Raw genomic sequence first — 15,865 nt, 5'->3', positions numbered from 1 at the left:
ACATTTCCTGTGGTCTCACCACCAGGGACCACAGGGTGAGCATTCCCTGCGGAGCCACCAGGTTTCCCATCCCGGGGATGCTAACAGGCACTTAATTGTGGTGATGGGCAGAAGGGAAGAGGGGAAAAGGCAGGCAGTTAAATACAGTAACAGTAAAGGACTGTGTTTAAGGAGGTGGCACAAGTGAAGTGCCTCAGACAACAGTGTCAGATGTGCCCAGGGAGAGACAGGCAGAAATACAACTCTGGGAGAGCCTTCAGAAAACTGCAGGCTGAGAAGGGGGAAGTAAAGCCTCATATGGAGAAAGCCCCTTGTAGGACTGGAGGGATGAAGATGAGAAGGAGACTAGTTATGGTTTATAAGGTAATTACATGTCTCTTAATCAGTAGCATTGCTTTCCCAAGAACCCTGCTGGGGATTTCCAGGCTGCACACTCATGGCTGGAGCTAAGGGCTCAGGAGCAGCGTGCTGTCAGGGTGAAAGCTCAGCACTGAGCTCACTGCAGGCTGGTCCCAAGCATCCAGGTTATCCCAGCCCAAGCTGAGCAGCTTTGCTGCAAAACCCTGCCTAGATTACCTGTCACTGCTGGCAGGCTGCCTCCCACGTATTGCAGAGCCTTGCTGGCACAACCAGGGTGGGTGGCTGGGTTTTCTTTTTTTGTTTTGGGGCTTTTTTCTGATTGTTTCACAAGGAATGTGAGAAGACTCATCTATTCTTCCAGACACATACAGTTTAGAGGGAAAGGTCAGTTGGGTTATGCCTTAACAGTACAATCAGTGGCTTGTCAGACTAAATAACACAGAATTAAAAAGCTTCTACCTGCAACCCTGGATGGATCAGCTAATTTCTGGGAAGAAGAGTTTGGATGCTAATGGAAAGGAGCAACATTTGAGTAACATTCAAACTTAGCTTGTCTGTAGAGATAGCTCCTAAACCTGCTACCATTCCAAACCCACAGAAACCTGCTAAAGTGTTAAAGTTCTAATTTTCATAGAATGAACAAGTACAACTCTACAGTCAACAAGAAAAATACCTCTGTGGATACAAAGACTCTAAGCTTTTAATCTTACACTTACACATTGTTCTTCATATTTTTATACATACCTGAGCCTCTTTTTAACCGTCTTCTTGCAAGTTTAATTTGATCCTGAAGAATCTGGACCCAGTCCCTAGGACCAGGAAGTTTATCCACATGGTTAGCAGTGCAGTATTTTTCTGTAAAGACTGAAATAAAAAGATACGACTTTTTTGAAATGTGCCACTAAAAATTAAGAAAAGGAAATGGGAGAGGGTGTTAATCAAAATATATGAAATTATTCAATTATCAAACAGAATTTTAATGACCAAATGTAGGATTGTGAGAATAAAGCCCAACTCAGTATTTCACAAGTTCACCTTTCAGAAGTGACTTGGCTGCATAAATGTCACAGGAATGTCATCATTACTATGTATAAAAGCCTGTCCAGAGAAATATTCTATACCTGATGTCTTAATGAATTTCACACAAAATGACCACAGGAAAATAACAGTGTACTTAGAACTGAGTCTCAGATGTGGCAGGCACTTGTTAATGCTGCCTTCCATATGGTACAGATAGAGAGCTGAAGATGTGGTCATTTGGTGGCCTCTTGCTCAGGTTCCTAAGGCTGCAGGCAAAGTCATGAAAGAGTAAAGTCCTACCACTGTGGAAATCTCCACAGTTTTTATACTGCCAAACCAGATGGAATAGAATTTTTATAAAACTATTAAAAAAAAAAAAAAGGCACTATTACTGAGAAAAAAAATATCCTACAGGTCCAATTTTGTATTTTGTAAAAAAGGTACAGAGTCAACATTATCTTTAAATCCATGTTTACAACAAACCTAACAGTGTTTTACCAAAAATGCAACATTATAAATTGAGTGAAACTGATGCAATTGATTTTCATCATGCAACTGAGAGGTATGCAAAAAGTAAAAAAAGTGCAGAAATAGAAAACATATTCTTGCCGTTAGCATTGCTATTGTAAACTTGGTCAGAGGTCTCAGAGCCCAGTGTCCAATTATGACTGGCAAACAAAGAGAGAAAGCTGGTCCCAGCTCAAGGGATTTGTAATCCTTGAGAATAAGTATCACACAAATGGGATCGAGAAATGTGCAACAAAAAAATTACAATTTCAGTATTTTTATACACACACTTTTGAAGCAGCACTACCTGCTAAGTATAAGAAAACCAAAAGTAATTCCCCCCTCAAGCTCCTTCCATGCTAACAACTTCACAAAATCATGGTGAGGCAGGCATCAGCAACACTTGGCTGTGCAGTCTGATCTACAAGGACGTCAGACCAACTCTGAGGGCTGCCCACAGAAGCCAATACATCCCCACACATTCACAGTGCTTGATTTGCAACAAACATCATCTTTGTGAAGGTAGAAATAATCTCTTCCTTCTGAATCCATGTGGTATCTGATACAACGGGCACCTGACCAATGACTTGTGACTTCTACTTACTTAAAACAGGCAACTGTTCAATGTGTGGTTAGAGAAATAACAACAAAAAGGAATGGGAATGCAACAGCAAGGAGGCAGGGGAATTGGGACATGCCCTTTCTAGTCCACCCAAGCTGCATGGTATTAACAAACCCTCTGCCATAGAAATAGAGACCGATTTGAATTTAAAGACCATCTAGTCCAACCCCACTGCCATAAGGAGGGACATCTTGCACTTCATCAGATTGCTCAATGCCCTGTCCAAGCTGATCTTAAACACTTTCAGTGATGGAGCACCCAAAGCTTCTCTGGGCAAACTGTTCCTATAGTCTCATCATCATCATCATCATCATCATCATCATCATCATCATCATCATCATAAAAAGCTTCCTAATTTCCAACAATTCCTAATGTCCTCTTTCAGATTAAAGCCACCGCCCCTTTGTCCTGGCACTACAGGCTCTGATGAAATATCCATCCTCATCTTTCTTACAAGCCCCTTTTATATATTAAAAGGCCACAATAAGGTCTGCTAGAGCTTTGTCTTCTTCAGGCTGAACCACCTCAAATCTCTCAGCCTGCCTCCATAGCAGAGATGCTCCAGCCCTCAGACCATCCTGGTGGTCTCCTCTGGAATTGCTCCAACAGGTCCATGTCTTTCCTGTGCTGGGGACTCCAGAGCTGGATACAGAACTGCAGTCTCTCACCACAGTGGGGCAGAGGCACAGAATCATGCCCACAGTTCTTGTGAATTTTTTGTCTATCAGTACCCCCAAGTCCTTCTCTGCAGGGTTGCTCTCAATCCCTTCATCCACCAGTCTATACAGATACTGGGGATTGCCCTGACACAGATGGAGGACCTTGCACTCATTCTTCTTAAATATCAGGAGGTTCACATGGACCCACTCCTTCAGCTTGCCAAGGTCCTGGATGGCATCCATTTCCTCCTGTCAACCAACCACACCACTCAGCCTGGTGTCATCTGCAAACTTGCTGAGGGTGCCCTAGAAACCAGTGCCTGTGCCATTGATGAAAATATTAAATCTCACCGGTCCCACTATGGATCCCTGAGGGACACAACACACTTATATCTGAACACACCTCATTGATTTCTGCAGGGAAGGATTTCACTGGCTGAATTTCTAGTCAACAACACAAAGGAAAAATAACTGCTTCTGACTAGATTTATTTTTTCATCTTTTTCTTTTTTTTTTTCCCCAGTTCTGAGTGAAAGACTCACAAGAGAAGCTGATTGCCCAAGAGAAACACTGCAACGGATACAAGTGCCACTGAATGAATATCCAAAGTCAAAAGAGAGAATTGCTCCCTGGCTAATCATTCTGTTGCAGAAGCATTAAATTACTTATAAGGACAGCAGTGAAAATGTTTTCAGACAGGAAGAGTGATTTTAAAGCAAACAGTCCTTCCTTTAAATTCTCTGTTCATTTTTGTCATTAATGTAGCCTTTTGTATCTCAGTCACGGAAAAGGACTAAAAGTGCCACTAAAGGATATCTGGGCACGTGGTAGAAGAATGTCCTAATGATAATAATGCAAACAACATGATGTTGTTCTTGTAGAGATTTCATACTGGCTCAGTTATTTCTTGGAATAAATGAAACCACAGTGTCTGATAGCCCATGTCCTTGGAGGGAAGAAGGGTGCTATTGGAACCAGACTGAGTGAAGATCCACAGGACGTCAGACCTTGGCATCTTATTCCATCACAGCTTTTAGGGACAGGCTTCCCTATCAGGGATCAGGCACTAGCATTTAGGCAATACTGTAAATGCCAATAAAGATCACTGTTATGACAGTGGTACCTAGTAGTACCATCACAAATTAAATTTTTCTGTTGGAACTACAAGTCCCTCCTTTCTTCTCTTAAATTCAAGGGAAGAGGTTAAACCAAGCCTCAGAATTTGCTCTACTAGTACAATCTTAGCTACTGAGAAACATTGCTCTCTGCAGTGCATACCAACTGCTAATTTAGTAGTCCTATTGCATTTACTGTAAAACATTTATTTTATCAAGTGCTGTTCAAATTAGATTTGTTTTTTTTTTTTTAAGTAGTTTTGAACTCCTCTTTCTTTCATTTAACTTATTTATTAAAGCTTTTAAGGAACAATGAGATACAGATAGAGAGAATTCAGACAGATTTTTGCATATTACTCAGCTCAAGAAAAGAAGGTACAAAACAATGTTTGTGATTTAAACCTAAATACAAGTGTAACTGTAAGATATACTAGGCCTATGACATAGGCACAGCATACACTTTGCTGCAGAACTGCACAGCTGAGAGGGTCCTCTGAAGGCCTCCATGCCCAGCCTGCTGCTCAAAGCATGGCCAACTAGATCATAATGCTCTGGCCTGTGACCAGTCACATTTTGAGTATTTTCAGGGATGGAGGTCCTGCAGCCTCTCTGAGCCCCTACTGCACTGCTCAACCACCCTTATGTTGAAAATGCTTCTCCTTATCAAATTGCAATTTTCCATGTGTTCGGTGCCTCTTGTGCCTCTGAGAAGAATCTAACTCCACTTATCCACACTATCCCATCAGGTAGTTGCCAATAGCAGTAAGGTTTCTCCTGAATCATCTTCTCTCCAGTTCTCTCAGCTTTCTCTCATTTGATACTGAAGCAGGGAAGTGGTGAAGTCATAAGTCTTGGTGGTCCTTGCACTGGATTCAAGCCAGTTTGTCAATGCCTTTCTTTCATGGGGAGAGGGGTCCAAAAGCAGGCACAGAGGTGGTTGCAGAAGATTCTCGTGCCTCCTTATGCTGACAATGGACTCACAGAACCTCTTCTTATTGCCCTGTGTACCCTAAGTTAGCAATCTGAACCTGAGAACAAGTCTCAGCCTCTAAAACAAGCTCCTCTCTTAGAGCTTATTTTTGGCCTGTCTTTTAGTAATATGGGTATTGTCCCTACAATATCAGATTTCAAAATAGAATCCAGTTTCAGAAACTCTGGCCTAATAATATCAGCTCATTATATGCTGTCATCAGAGAGTTTGAAAGTACATGTGTTCTTCTGGAAGCTAGATAGCTGTGACTGCTAGGAAAAATCAACCAGCAAAAGGTGCTCACACCAAGAAATTTGCTCACCCAAGAGAAGGACCACTGTATTTATGAGCATCAAACTCATCTCATGCCAGTATTATCTTCCTTCATCTCTCCCCAGTCCAGCCACCAACTACTGAAAAATTTACAGAGCAGACACAGTCAAATACAGTGCAAGACTCAGAACCTTGATTGAAGGGTATCAGTTACACTGTCATTATGTTTTCAAGATTTCTTTGCATCTCTGATATCTGGGGGAAAAAAATAATTATCTTACACGAACATTGAGTTTCCAGCCTTAGAGCCTGACTTCAGAAACCAGGATCACTGGCTTAAAATTAACACAAGCTGTCCCCGTAGAAGCTATTTTTAACAAGTGAATGAAAAGGAATAAAAATAAGACTGCATATTTTAATAGACCTAACACACATCAGAAAGTCTAATCCCCTCACACTCTCCTTAGCTGAGAGTATGTTCTAATTACACGTAAGAAAGAGAGAAGAAAACATACCTTTTATTGCACCCACAATATTTTGGTCTAGTCCTTTCCGGTTGTCATTGAGACCTCTTTTCCTTTTGCCATTTGGTAAAGAGTTAGCCAAAGTCTTGTCATCAAAAAATGCACAGACCAGCTTCCTAAAGAGCAGACTTCCTGAGCGAGTGTAGTTTGATAGTATAGAGTCCAGCTGTGATTTTGGCATGAAGACATCAAAGCCTTCTGCAAGTTGCACTTCTGGCTACCAAAAGAATACAAATTTTTAATTAAATGAGCATTCAAAGACATTGTTTTACTTCAATCATGCATCTGGTGAGACTTTACAATCACTTCATGAATCTATGAATTTTTTTCCAGCTATTCAAGACCACAGCAGCCTAATTCATTGAAATCAAACCCCACATATGAATAAGCACCTTAAAAGGCAAATGAAACAATCACACTCCTTGTCTAATGTCTGTAAAAGTTAACAACTACTGACATAATTTCTAGGCATACAGCTAACAAAAAGATGGGAGATACCTTTCAGTGTTGGGTAATAATGACAAAGCACAGGATCATCGCAGAGCAGTGCTCCAAAGTGATGCTTTTTGAACATTTATCTAACCATTTAATGGACTTGTTTCACTGCCAAATGCTGTGAACAAGTGTGCTGTGGGGCAGCCAGGCACTTCCAAGAAGCACAAATGCAGAGATATTGGTCCAATCTATGTGGCCTCCCCCAAGAGCGCTTCCAGCAAGGATATGGCCCACATGAGTATTAGCAGATGATGAGCTCAAGGTTGCCCCTGGAGCCAGCACTTGCTGAGCATCCATTTGTCCCTCCTTTTCATCGTCCCAAAATGCATGTTTAGAAGAGGATGATGTTAGGCAGACAGTTTATTTCAGTACAAAAATCCTCAACAGTGAATCACAGGGGTTTAAGTGATTGCCAAGGTGAAATGGAGGGGAAGAAGTGAAAAGAAAATCACACTGTATTTCACAAGAGTCTTCTCTCAAGTACACTGAGGGCCAAAATAGACAAAGGCCTTTGAGGAAGTCCCCTTACCAAGAGTCTTTTTGCTGCCCCTGTCTGTACATATCAGAAATTACATTAACAGCATTCACAGAATTTTCTTCTGTGAGTACCATACAGTGCTTATGGTCACAGTTCTTCATGGAATAATTATGTATCTAGAAAACATATCTGGAATAAACTAAAATTTTGAAAATACTGTTTAGAAATTGGCAAGGAGGTAAAAGAATCAGTGATCATGATGTGAGGAAATAAGCCAATACTACAGCCTTGCTCCTAAGAACTTGTCCTTTTTTATCCCTACATGAAATATATCCAGCAATGATGATGCATTTTTACAGAAGTTTACAGAGCAAGAGCAAATGCCATCTCCCATCATATCACCTGCAAACATCTTGACTCTAGACAGAAGAAAAGCATGACAGTCTCAGAACAATTTGGCTATGTAATTCTTTTCCCATGGATTTGTAAAAATCAGTATGAAGAGTGTTGCAGCGAGTAGAATATTTCCAAAGTATGTACTGTCATGGGATATGGATGGGTACTGTGTGACAAAACTGAAGATTACAATGCTTTGGGAAGCCAGGATGAAGAATCTTAAAATATGCAGATAACAATAACAATAAAAAATTATAAGAAGCATATAAATACATATTATATACTAACTATACATGTATATGTATTACATATAACTACAATTATATGTTCTTATGCTAATTACATATAAAATTAGGTAGTTCCTCAGCTTGTTCTGGATGAAAAATTGGTTTTTACCTCAAGAACTTTGAAAATGCTAAATCCAGCAAAACAGTCAGTTACTGACATTTGAGAATATTCCAGTATAGGTGGGTTTTTAATATGTTACTTCTAAACTTCTGGTGACAGAAAAGATTTTCAAGAGTAAATAAATGCAGGCCAAGTTCACAACCTGGGAAAATTTCTACTTCATGTAAATCAAAAACCAGAATGCAGCTGACAGGGTGATGAAGGATACCTGCCCTATTCTGTTTCTTTGGTCTTGTAATAGCCATCTAAGATGACCTCACTGATCCAAACACCCAGGGCAGAGAAATTATAGAACCATACAAAAGTTTAGGTTGGAAAAAGCCTTAAAGATTATTAAGTCCAGCCATTAACCTACCATTAAACCATGTCTCCAAGTGCCACATTTACATATCTTTTAAATACCTACAGGGATGGTGACTCCCACCACTTCCCCAGGCAGCCTGTTCCAGTGCTTGGCAACCATTTTGGGGAAGAAATTTTTCCCAATATCCAAAATAAGCCTTCTGTGGTGCAACTTGAGGCCATTTCCTCTTGTCACATCACTTGTAGTTGGGAGAAGGGACAGACACCCACCAGGTTACACTCTCCTCTCAGGGAGTTGCAGAAAGTGATAAGGTCCCCCCTGAGTGTCCTTATCTCCAGGATAAATATTCCAGCTCCATTGCCCTTCTCTGGACATGCTCCAGACCCTGAGTGTCTCTGTTGTGAGGAGCCAAAATGACACCAGGATTTGAGGTGAGGCCTCAGCACTGCTGAGTATGGAGGAACAGTCATTGCCTTGGTCCTGCTGGCCAGACTATTGCTGGTACCCTCACCAAAAGCCAGTTGTTCCTGTCGTACCTCTTCTGACACCTCCTACTTAATACCCAAAAAGCCAGAAGGATCATGAGGCCCTGCTTGTCTGTTTGTACTGAAAAATCAAGTGAGCCTCTTCTCCCTCCTCTCCTCATGGTTTCCCTCTTTCCTAGTCATAGAACACCTGCATTACACTTTGGCAGGTGCACCAACCACCCTACAATACAGCTGTAAAATACATTTCAAAACTTACCATTGTACCAGTGGGGATGAGTCATTATTATTTTAGTTTTGATTGTTTTATTTTTAATATAGGGATCAACTTGTTTATCAGTTAAATAATCTGGAGGCAAAACTGATTTATTCTTGCTTTCCTTTAGTAAATAGCTATTCTTCCATCAAAGACAATTAGTAACCATTTGAACATCATGATCACTCTGAATGTGATTTCTCAAAGAAAAAACACTTATTAATAGATAATGATCATGGCAAAAGGAACTGGAGGGTAAACAATTTGTGAACCATAAAATAAAGAAGAACAACAAAATAAAGAAGACCTGAATGCTAAAGGCTTTTGCTGTGCTAAAATTAACAGGCAGTGAATAAGATTTAATCCTAGATATTTTAGTAGGCTATAATATGTAGATTAAAAAATATTAGGTTATAAATGAAATATTACAACTGTAAAACAAACACAAGTTCAACTAAGAGTTGTAATCAGATCATTGCATTTCAAAACCAGATTCTCTGATCCATGGTCTAGATTGAAGGTTTGTCTCACCAAGACATTTTACACCTCTATAAGTAGCAGTATTTCATCTCAGCAGGTCTGGACTAATTGCACTGTTTTTGGCAGCCCTGATTTTAAACCCATTAAACTTGGATTCTTCTTAAAGTTCAATAAATGTTGGCAAAATAGCAGTGGCAGCAGTGGTGATGTATGACACAGCACACACTACAGACAACCTGTGGAATATTCCCAAGGGAACATTTATTTATGGTGCTTTGTAAAATGTCTTTCAGGTTTTTTCAGGCGCACAGACATGCTGGTTGTGACCACACCAGAGGTGTTTATAAAAAAAGTAGAAAAAGATAATGCTGCCATTCATTCTCAAATAAGTGACTTTCTTAAGCCTTCTCAAAATATTTAAGGTCACATTTTACTTTTGCATTAAATCTATCTGTTTTCAGAACTCAAATGTTTTCTTTCCAAAGAAAAAACAAAATCAATTTGTTTGTCATGGGGTTCTAGCTCCATAAATTTAGTCAAACAACTATTGTGGCAAGCAAGGGCTCAAGCATGGAAGGACAGATGAGGAGCCGATTTATGAGCCAAATGTTTTCTCTTTCTTTCCTTAGGTCAGACTGGTAACTAAAAAGAATCGTGTCCAGTGATGAAACACATTCATAAAGCCAAATTAAATTCCATTGCAAGCACAAAACTGTTTTCAAAACTGTGTTTCAAACTGACAAGAGTGCCACAAGCAAAGAAAAATTATAAGCACAAATTGCATACTGGAGATAAATTACCAGTTCTCCCCAAACCTTTACCTCAAACATTATTAAGGTCAGTACTACAAAAGGAAACTCTCCGAAAAAAGCATCAAACTAGTTACCCTGTATCACTACACTGACTCTGTGGCATGAGACTGCAACCTAATTAGTGGTGTGGCTTGCATCTCTGTAACTGAATTATCCTGACTGCTCTTTTTTATTATTAGTTCCCTCTTCCAGAAGGATAGAATATTATCTGCTGCATTGTTTTCATTTACGCTTATTGATACAGAATTTAATTATGTATTTCTAGCTCATAGTACTTAGGAAATTGGAAAGAGCCTGCTCAAAATTAAAAATATATTAGTGGAATTAATGAACAGTTTACTTGTCGGTGAACTGGTTTGGATGACATCAATTTGGTCATTAAACAAAGCAAATCATCCACTAGATACATGGAGTTTCTATCAGTGTGTACATGAATCAAGAAAACATACTTACTGCAATTTTCTATGCGGAAAGTGCATATTCTTAGAGTGGCAAATCTTGGCCTTTTTAGTCACACTGAGTAGACTGAGGCCCTACTACAGCACACAGCAATCAAGACCAAATGACCCAATTCAGCAAAGACGGAATATGAACTTTTCTAGAGAAGAGGAGTTCCCCCAAAGTCAGTGGGACCAGAAAAGCAGGAAAGCACAGAAGTACTCCTTGGCAGGATAAAGACCCAAGCGTGGACTACATGGGCTCATCAGCAATGATGGGGCTGTGAATGCTTTACACACCTTGCACTTTTCATGGCTCCTTATCTCAACCATGGCTCTTAGCATTGGGAGATGTGAAGACCAGTTTCCACTGAAGGCTCAAAAAACAGGAACCTTGAACTCAAGGGAAAACTTTCATGCTTGTGAAAGTTGAAAAAAAAAGACCCAAAACCCCACAATGAGCACTCCACACATCGAACTATAACATCTCCATTCACTCCTACCCAAGATTTGCTTGTTCATTCTAACAAAAAGTGGGAAAATGCATCAATGTGATTGAGTACTGGTTTTCCTGAACGAGTCAGTATTTCAAAATCTTGCAATCCTACATATTAAAATTTTAACTTACATCTGATGAAGCTGATTCAAGGATAATTCCAAACCCTGAAACAGAGGGCTCTGGCTTCAGGGGGGGTTCAATTGCTTGCAGACTTGATTGTTCCGAGTTTACTGTCAGTGTCTTCTCATTCTCTGGAGAGCTGGGTTTTTTATTTGTGGAAACTGGTTCAACAACTTTGAGTGGAAGTTTTCTCTTTTTATTTCTCTTTCTTGATATTGTTGACTTTTGTGCACAAATCAGAGGAACAGGAGGCTGCTGTCTGTTTTGAGACCCAACTGAATGAAAGAAATGAATGCGTTAATTTTATAGAAAAAAACCCATGAATATCCACACAGATACACCATTAAATACTGACTCACTGAACTTATTTTCCAGATAAGTGATGCAATTTTCAGGGTGGGCTGCTGGTGCATGGGAAACAAGTAAGTTTTATCACTTTTACATAATTTTCCGATCTGTACAATGGGGATAATGACAGTGAGCTCTGCAGTGAGGCTTTTCAAGCCATACTGATGAACACTATTTTAAGGAAATTAGGAATACACCGTTCTTTTTCCTAGTGACCGCTGGATGGCTGGTGACATGAAGCACTTAAGTGATGATTAATTTGTGTGCCCTCTGAATGACTGAGAATTTCACTCTTTGAGGATCTCTTCCTGATAAAGTAAGATAATACAAGTGCTAATGCAGTTACAGTTATTTTAGTGACAGTGGTCTCCAAGTTAATTAGCTCAGCAAGAACATTTCAAGTACCATTATGTCAAGAATGAGTGAAAACACTTATCAATAGTTTAATTTTTGAGGGGAAAAAAAAGTAACCCAAAGTTCCAGCAGTTTGTTTTGCTCACACACAAAAGCTGACATGTATTACCTCGGAAATATAAGAAACAATATTTTGCATTTATCAATATTTTGCATTTTCCTGTATTCACAATTATTTTTATAAATTAAGGCACCAATCCTGAATCTGTACCAATACGAACAAGCCCTTCAAAACAATGCTATCAAGGGGCCATTATGTGTGTGGATAAATCACTAAGATCAAGGTCAAAACAAGCAAAGAAAAGCCAGAAGTGCTCTACATGCAGATCAAACTCATTCAAGATATTCAAGATATTCAAGATATAAGCAAGCTATAAGAAGTCCTCATGTACAAAGTTTCAGGAAGAAAACAAACCTCAGACTATTGTTTATTAAAATATTTCTGGAATATTTCATTTCTGGAAGGATTTACAAGACTGTGATGTGTAGTTTATAATTAAGACAGTAGGGTCTTTGAATACTAAAATAAATTATTACACTTTTGCTTACAGGTTTGAATTTTAGTTTTTTTTTCTTTTAGCAACAAAAATGCCAAATCATTTTTTTTTCTCTGCAAAACCGTAATTTCAGAAAATATGAAGTATTCCAAGTGAATAAAAAGATTCATGAATTAACAAAGGTACATACTCTGTAGATACATAATAAATAAGAAACGTTCTGCTACTGAGGAGTCAGCTCTTTTGGCATAGACCCCAGTTTTCTAACTCTCACTCACAAACCATTTTTCAATCATGCCTGTGATTTCAATGAAATTGGTGTGATTGCATAAAAAATCCCATGTACCAGCAAAAATTGTAAAACTGGGCTTTTGTGTTCTTCTTTGTCAACTGATGACTTCTAGAAAAGTATTTTCATGTGTGTCAACTGATATTACAAAACCTGTCTGATTATTCCCATCACTCACTCAAACATATACACCGTGGAGACAAGGAGTTTAGTCAGCCCTTCACTCCACCCATATTTCAGATAATTGCTCAACACTCCCTTTTCTTACAGAGTTCTTATCCAGTCTCTCTACAAGAGAAGTCTCCATGGCTCCAGTCCCCATCACTCATGCTGGATGGGCAATTCAACTGACAAAATCTCCAACATCTCTATCTCCTCATTAGTATTAACACTAATTTTTAGGTAGCACAGAGCCTGAAGCTTCACATCAGCCTATGATGACTTAACTCTACCTACCACGTTCTCATTATCTCTTGCTGGCTCAACTACTCCTCTGGCTCTGCATTGTTCTGTTTCAGCTCCCAACCTAGGAGAAAACTAGACTCAGTAACTTTCTCCAATGAACAAATTATTGCTGGTAGGCACACTGAAAGCTGGTACTTCACAGCCAGGGGAAGGGTGGAGGCCATGACATGCAGTAGCTAGCTCAGCTGAGACTACCACAGAACTAAAAGAGGTTTGAATGAAGAACTATTTGGTAACTTTCAGCTACCTTCAAATTTTATTTTTCTTAACTCCTAAGATTAGTGAACTGGTAAGCAAAACACAGGTGAAGTAGCATTTGGCACCCCTGAATCAATACACTGTGAAAACAAAGTGAGCATATCGACCTGCCCACTCAGCTCTCGTTACGTATACGATCACATTAATTTTATTTTCAATTTAGCCTTAAAAGGCTACAAGATAAAATCACGTTTCAGGTAAGGATCTGAAAAGTAGAAGTCGCATTTCCAAGGAACTGGTGAAAATTGTAGCTTTAAAAGGCTACAAGATAAAATCCCATGTTTCAGGTAAGGATCTGAAAAGTAGAAGTTGCATTTCCAAGAAACCGGTGAAAATTTGACTCTGACAGATACATCAGGAGAGCAGGAAACAATCCAGGTTTTCCTGAGTGCCCACACAGACTTTAATCTCCTAGACCATTACCTAACAGGAATATCACAGAATCATAGAACAGCTTGGGTTTGGAAGGGTCTCCAAAGACCATCTCATCCAACAGCCCTGCAACAAGCTGGGCCATCCTCAACTCAATGCTTGCCACAGGTAAGGGGACTGGTCACTGTACCTGCTTGCAGCTGCATAAATTTTCTCATGGTCTTGAGCTCTTGAAGAATTGCCTGCAGGGTTGACTGGCAATTGCATGTACAGCAGTTTGGTCCAACTGATGAATTCACCACTGGAATTTCTCCTGAAAGAGAGTGGAATGAAATGGTTGAGATGTAAGCCACACAAAATCACTCAGACAACAATTGTCAGGTGTTTGAAACTATCATCAATGTATCAGATTGTAAAAGCAGATCAAAAGCATGAAAGGAAGTATTTTCCAACATGATTCCTTTTAAGAAGAAGGGTCCACTAGTTTTTACTCAATTACTAATATGAGCAATTATGTTGAGTTGGGATGCAATGTTACATGGGCTAGAGAAGACTGCTCGGAGTGTGAATATAATGCACTCCTCACAGCATGGCTTTCTACTGTCAGGCTGGTTCATCTTGAATAACAAAAGCACCAAACCTCATTACAAACATACTTATTTTATCACACATACAAAAAAAACCCATCTCCTGGAACAGTTTTAAAAAGAATGAAAAGTCTGTGCAATAAAGGTTTGTACTGTACATAAAATGAGGGCCTAGGAATTTTTAAACTGCTGGAATATTACAGGTGATTCTTTACCATGTGAAGAAGAGAGAATGAAAATAAAATACCCTACTTGGAGGAAAAAAAACCAAGAACAGGACAGAAGAGAACCACCAGCAATGAAAGCTTTCAAATCTGCTCTTCTGTTTGCTAGGGTGGGATTGTTTTCTATTATGTTTTCCCACCACTGTGACCTACAAGATGGGATTTCCAGAGTTCCCTTTGAAAATTAATATAGTAGTTCAAGAGATTCCTTTTCCCTAGTAATTCTTACTAGTGTTTAACTGAACATACATAGTTCTAGTTCTAGCCCTCAGCAGTGCTTTTATTACTGCTTTGCTTTCCAGAAATTCTGCATTTTTGTTCTGAATTAGAACTGGCTGTAACAACTGAGGGATTTCAAACTTTGCAGGATAATTGTATCCTGCACTTTAGCTTAAGACAGCTGTATCCCTAGTTTTAATGCTGCAAATAAAAATTTCAAAATCCAACAAAACACCTAACAGTATCTGGTTGAAGCTGAGGCTAGATGGGATGCACCTCCCTTCCTTTCCAAATGTCCTCACAATCGTTTAAATTGAAGGCTATTTAAATTGATGGCTATACTGCTCAAGACTGCAGGAGAAGGGATGACCATTTCATGAAGATAGGTACAAATGCACCTAACAAAATAACCTCACTTGGTGTCACATGTGGACTTCAGCCACTGTATTGCCCTTTTTCTTCCATAGCCTGAAGCTTACCAGGTGCCCTTTAATCATTACCTAGCTAAAGTGAACATAAGCAATTAATTTAATCTCCACTTATAAATCTTCACATTTTTCATTATTACTTCTGTTTTCCTCTGAAGCCAAGCCAGGTTATTAATAACTTTTTAGGTTTGGGTTGTGCTCTTTCATCAGACATCCCTGATGTCAGACCCACAGAGATCCCCTGACTTTAATCCTCATTTGAAATAACTGAAAATCTGGCCACCACCAGGCACTTGTTCTCTGCCTCCTTCCATACAGTCCTTCAGACATGAAGTAACATCTATCAGACTTGAGCAAACTCATGGTCACACTCCAAAGGTGAGCTACTTGTAATGCATCAACCAAAGACGGCTGTCATCTTCTGGGTGTCACACTCTTCCTCAGATATTTAGATACTCCACACTACTGCAATTACAAATTTTGGTATTTTAAAATATCATACATGGATAAAATCTGTTAAAACTGTATTAAGATAAATGGAGTA

At 39.3% G+C, this 15,865-nt stretch overlaps 1 protein-coding gene across 3 annotated transcripts in view; it reads right to left on the bottom strand.

Annotated features, from left to right (window-relative positions):
• BEND7 (BEN domain containing 7) overlaps positions 1 to 15,865 on the bottom strand; it is a 46,991-nt gene that overhangs the window by 13,705 nt on the left and 17,421 nt on the right. For all 3 annotated transcript variants that reach the window (XM_021530999.2, XM_021530998.2, XM_021531000.2), the window contains 4 exons: positions 14,054 to 14,176; positions 11,230 to 11,495; positions 6,042 to 6,267; positions 1,105 to 1,224 (listed from right to left, as the gene is read on the bottom strand). In XM_021530999.2, the coding sequence (XP_021386674.1) occupies positions 1,105 to 1,224; positions 6,042 to 6,267; positions 11,230 to 11,495; positions 14,054 to 14,176 (735 nt within the window). The remainder of the gene's footprint in view (positions 1 to 1,104; positions 1,225 to 6,041; positions 6,268 to 11,229; positions 11,496 to 14,053; positions 14,177 to 15,865) is intronic.

This window comes from Lonchura striata, chromosome 5 (assembly GCF_046129695.1).
Source record: "Lonchura striata isolate bLonStr1 chromosome 5, bLonStr1.mat, whole genome shotgun sequence".
NCBI classification, from domain to species: Eukaryota; Metazoa; Chordata; class Aves; order Passeriformes; family Estrildidae; genus Lonchura; species Lonchura striata.
The sequence above is the reverse complement of the archived record's forward strand: the minus strand, read 5'-3'. Positions and strand labels throughout refer to the sequence as shown.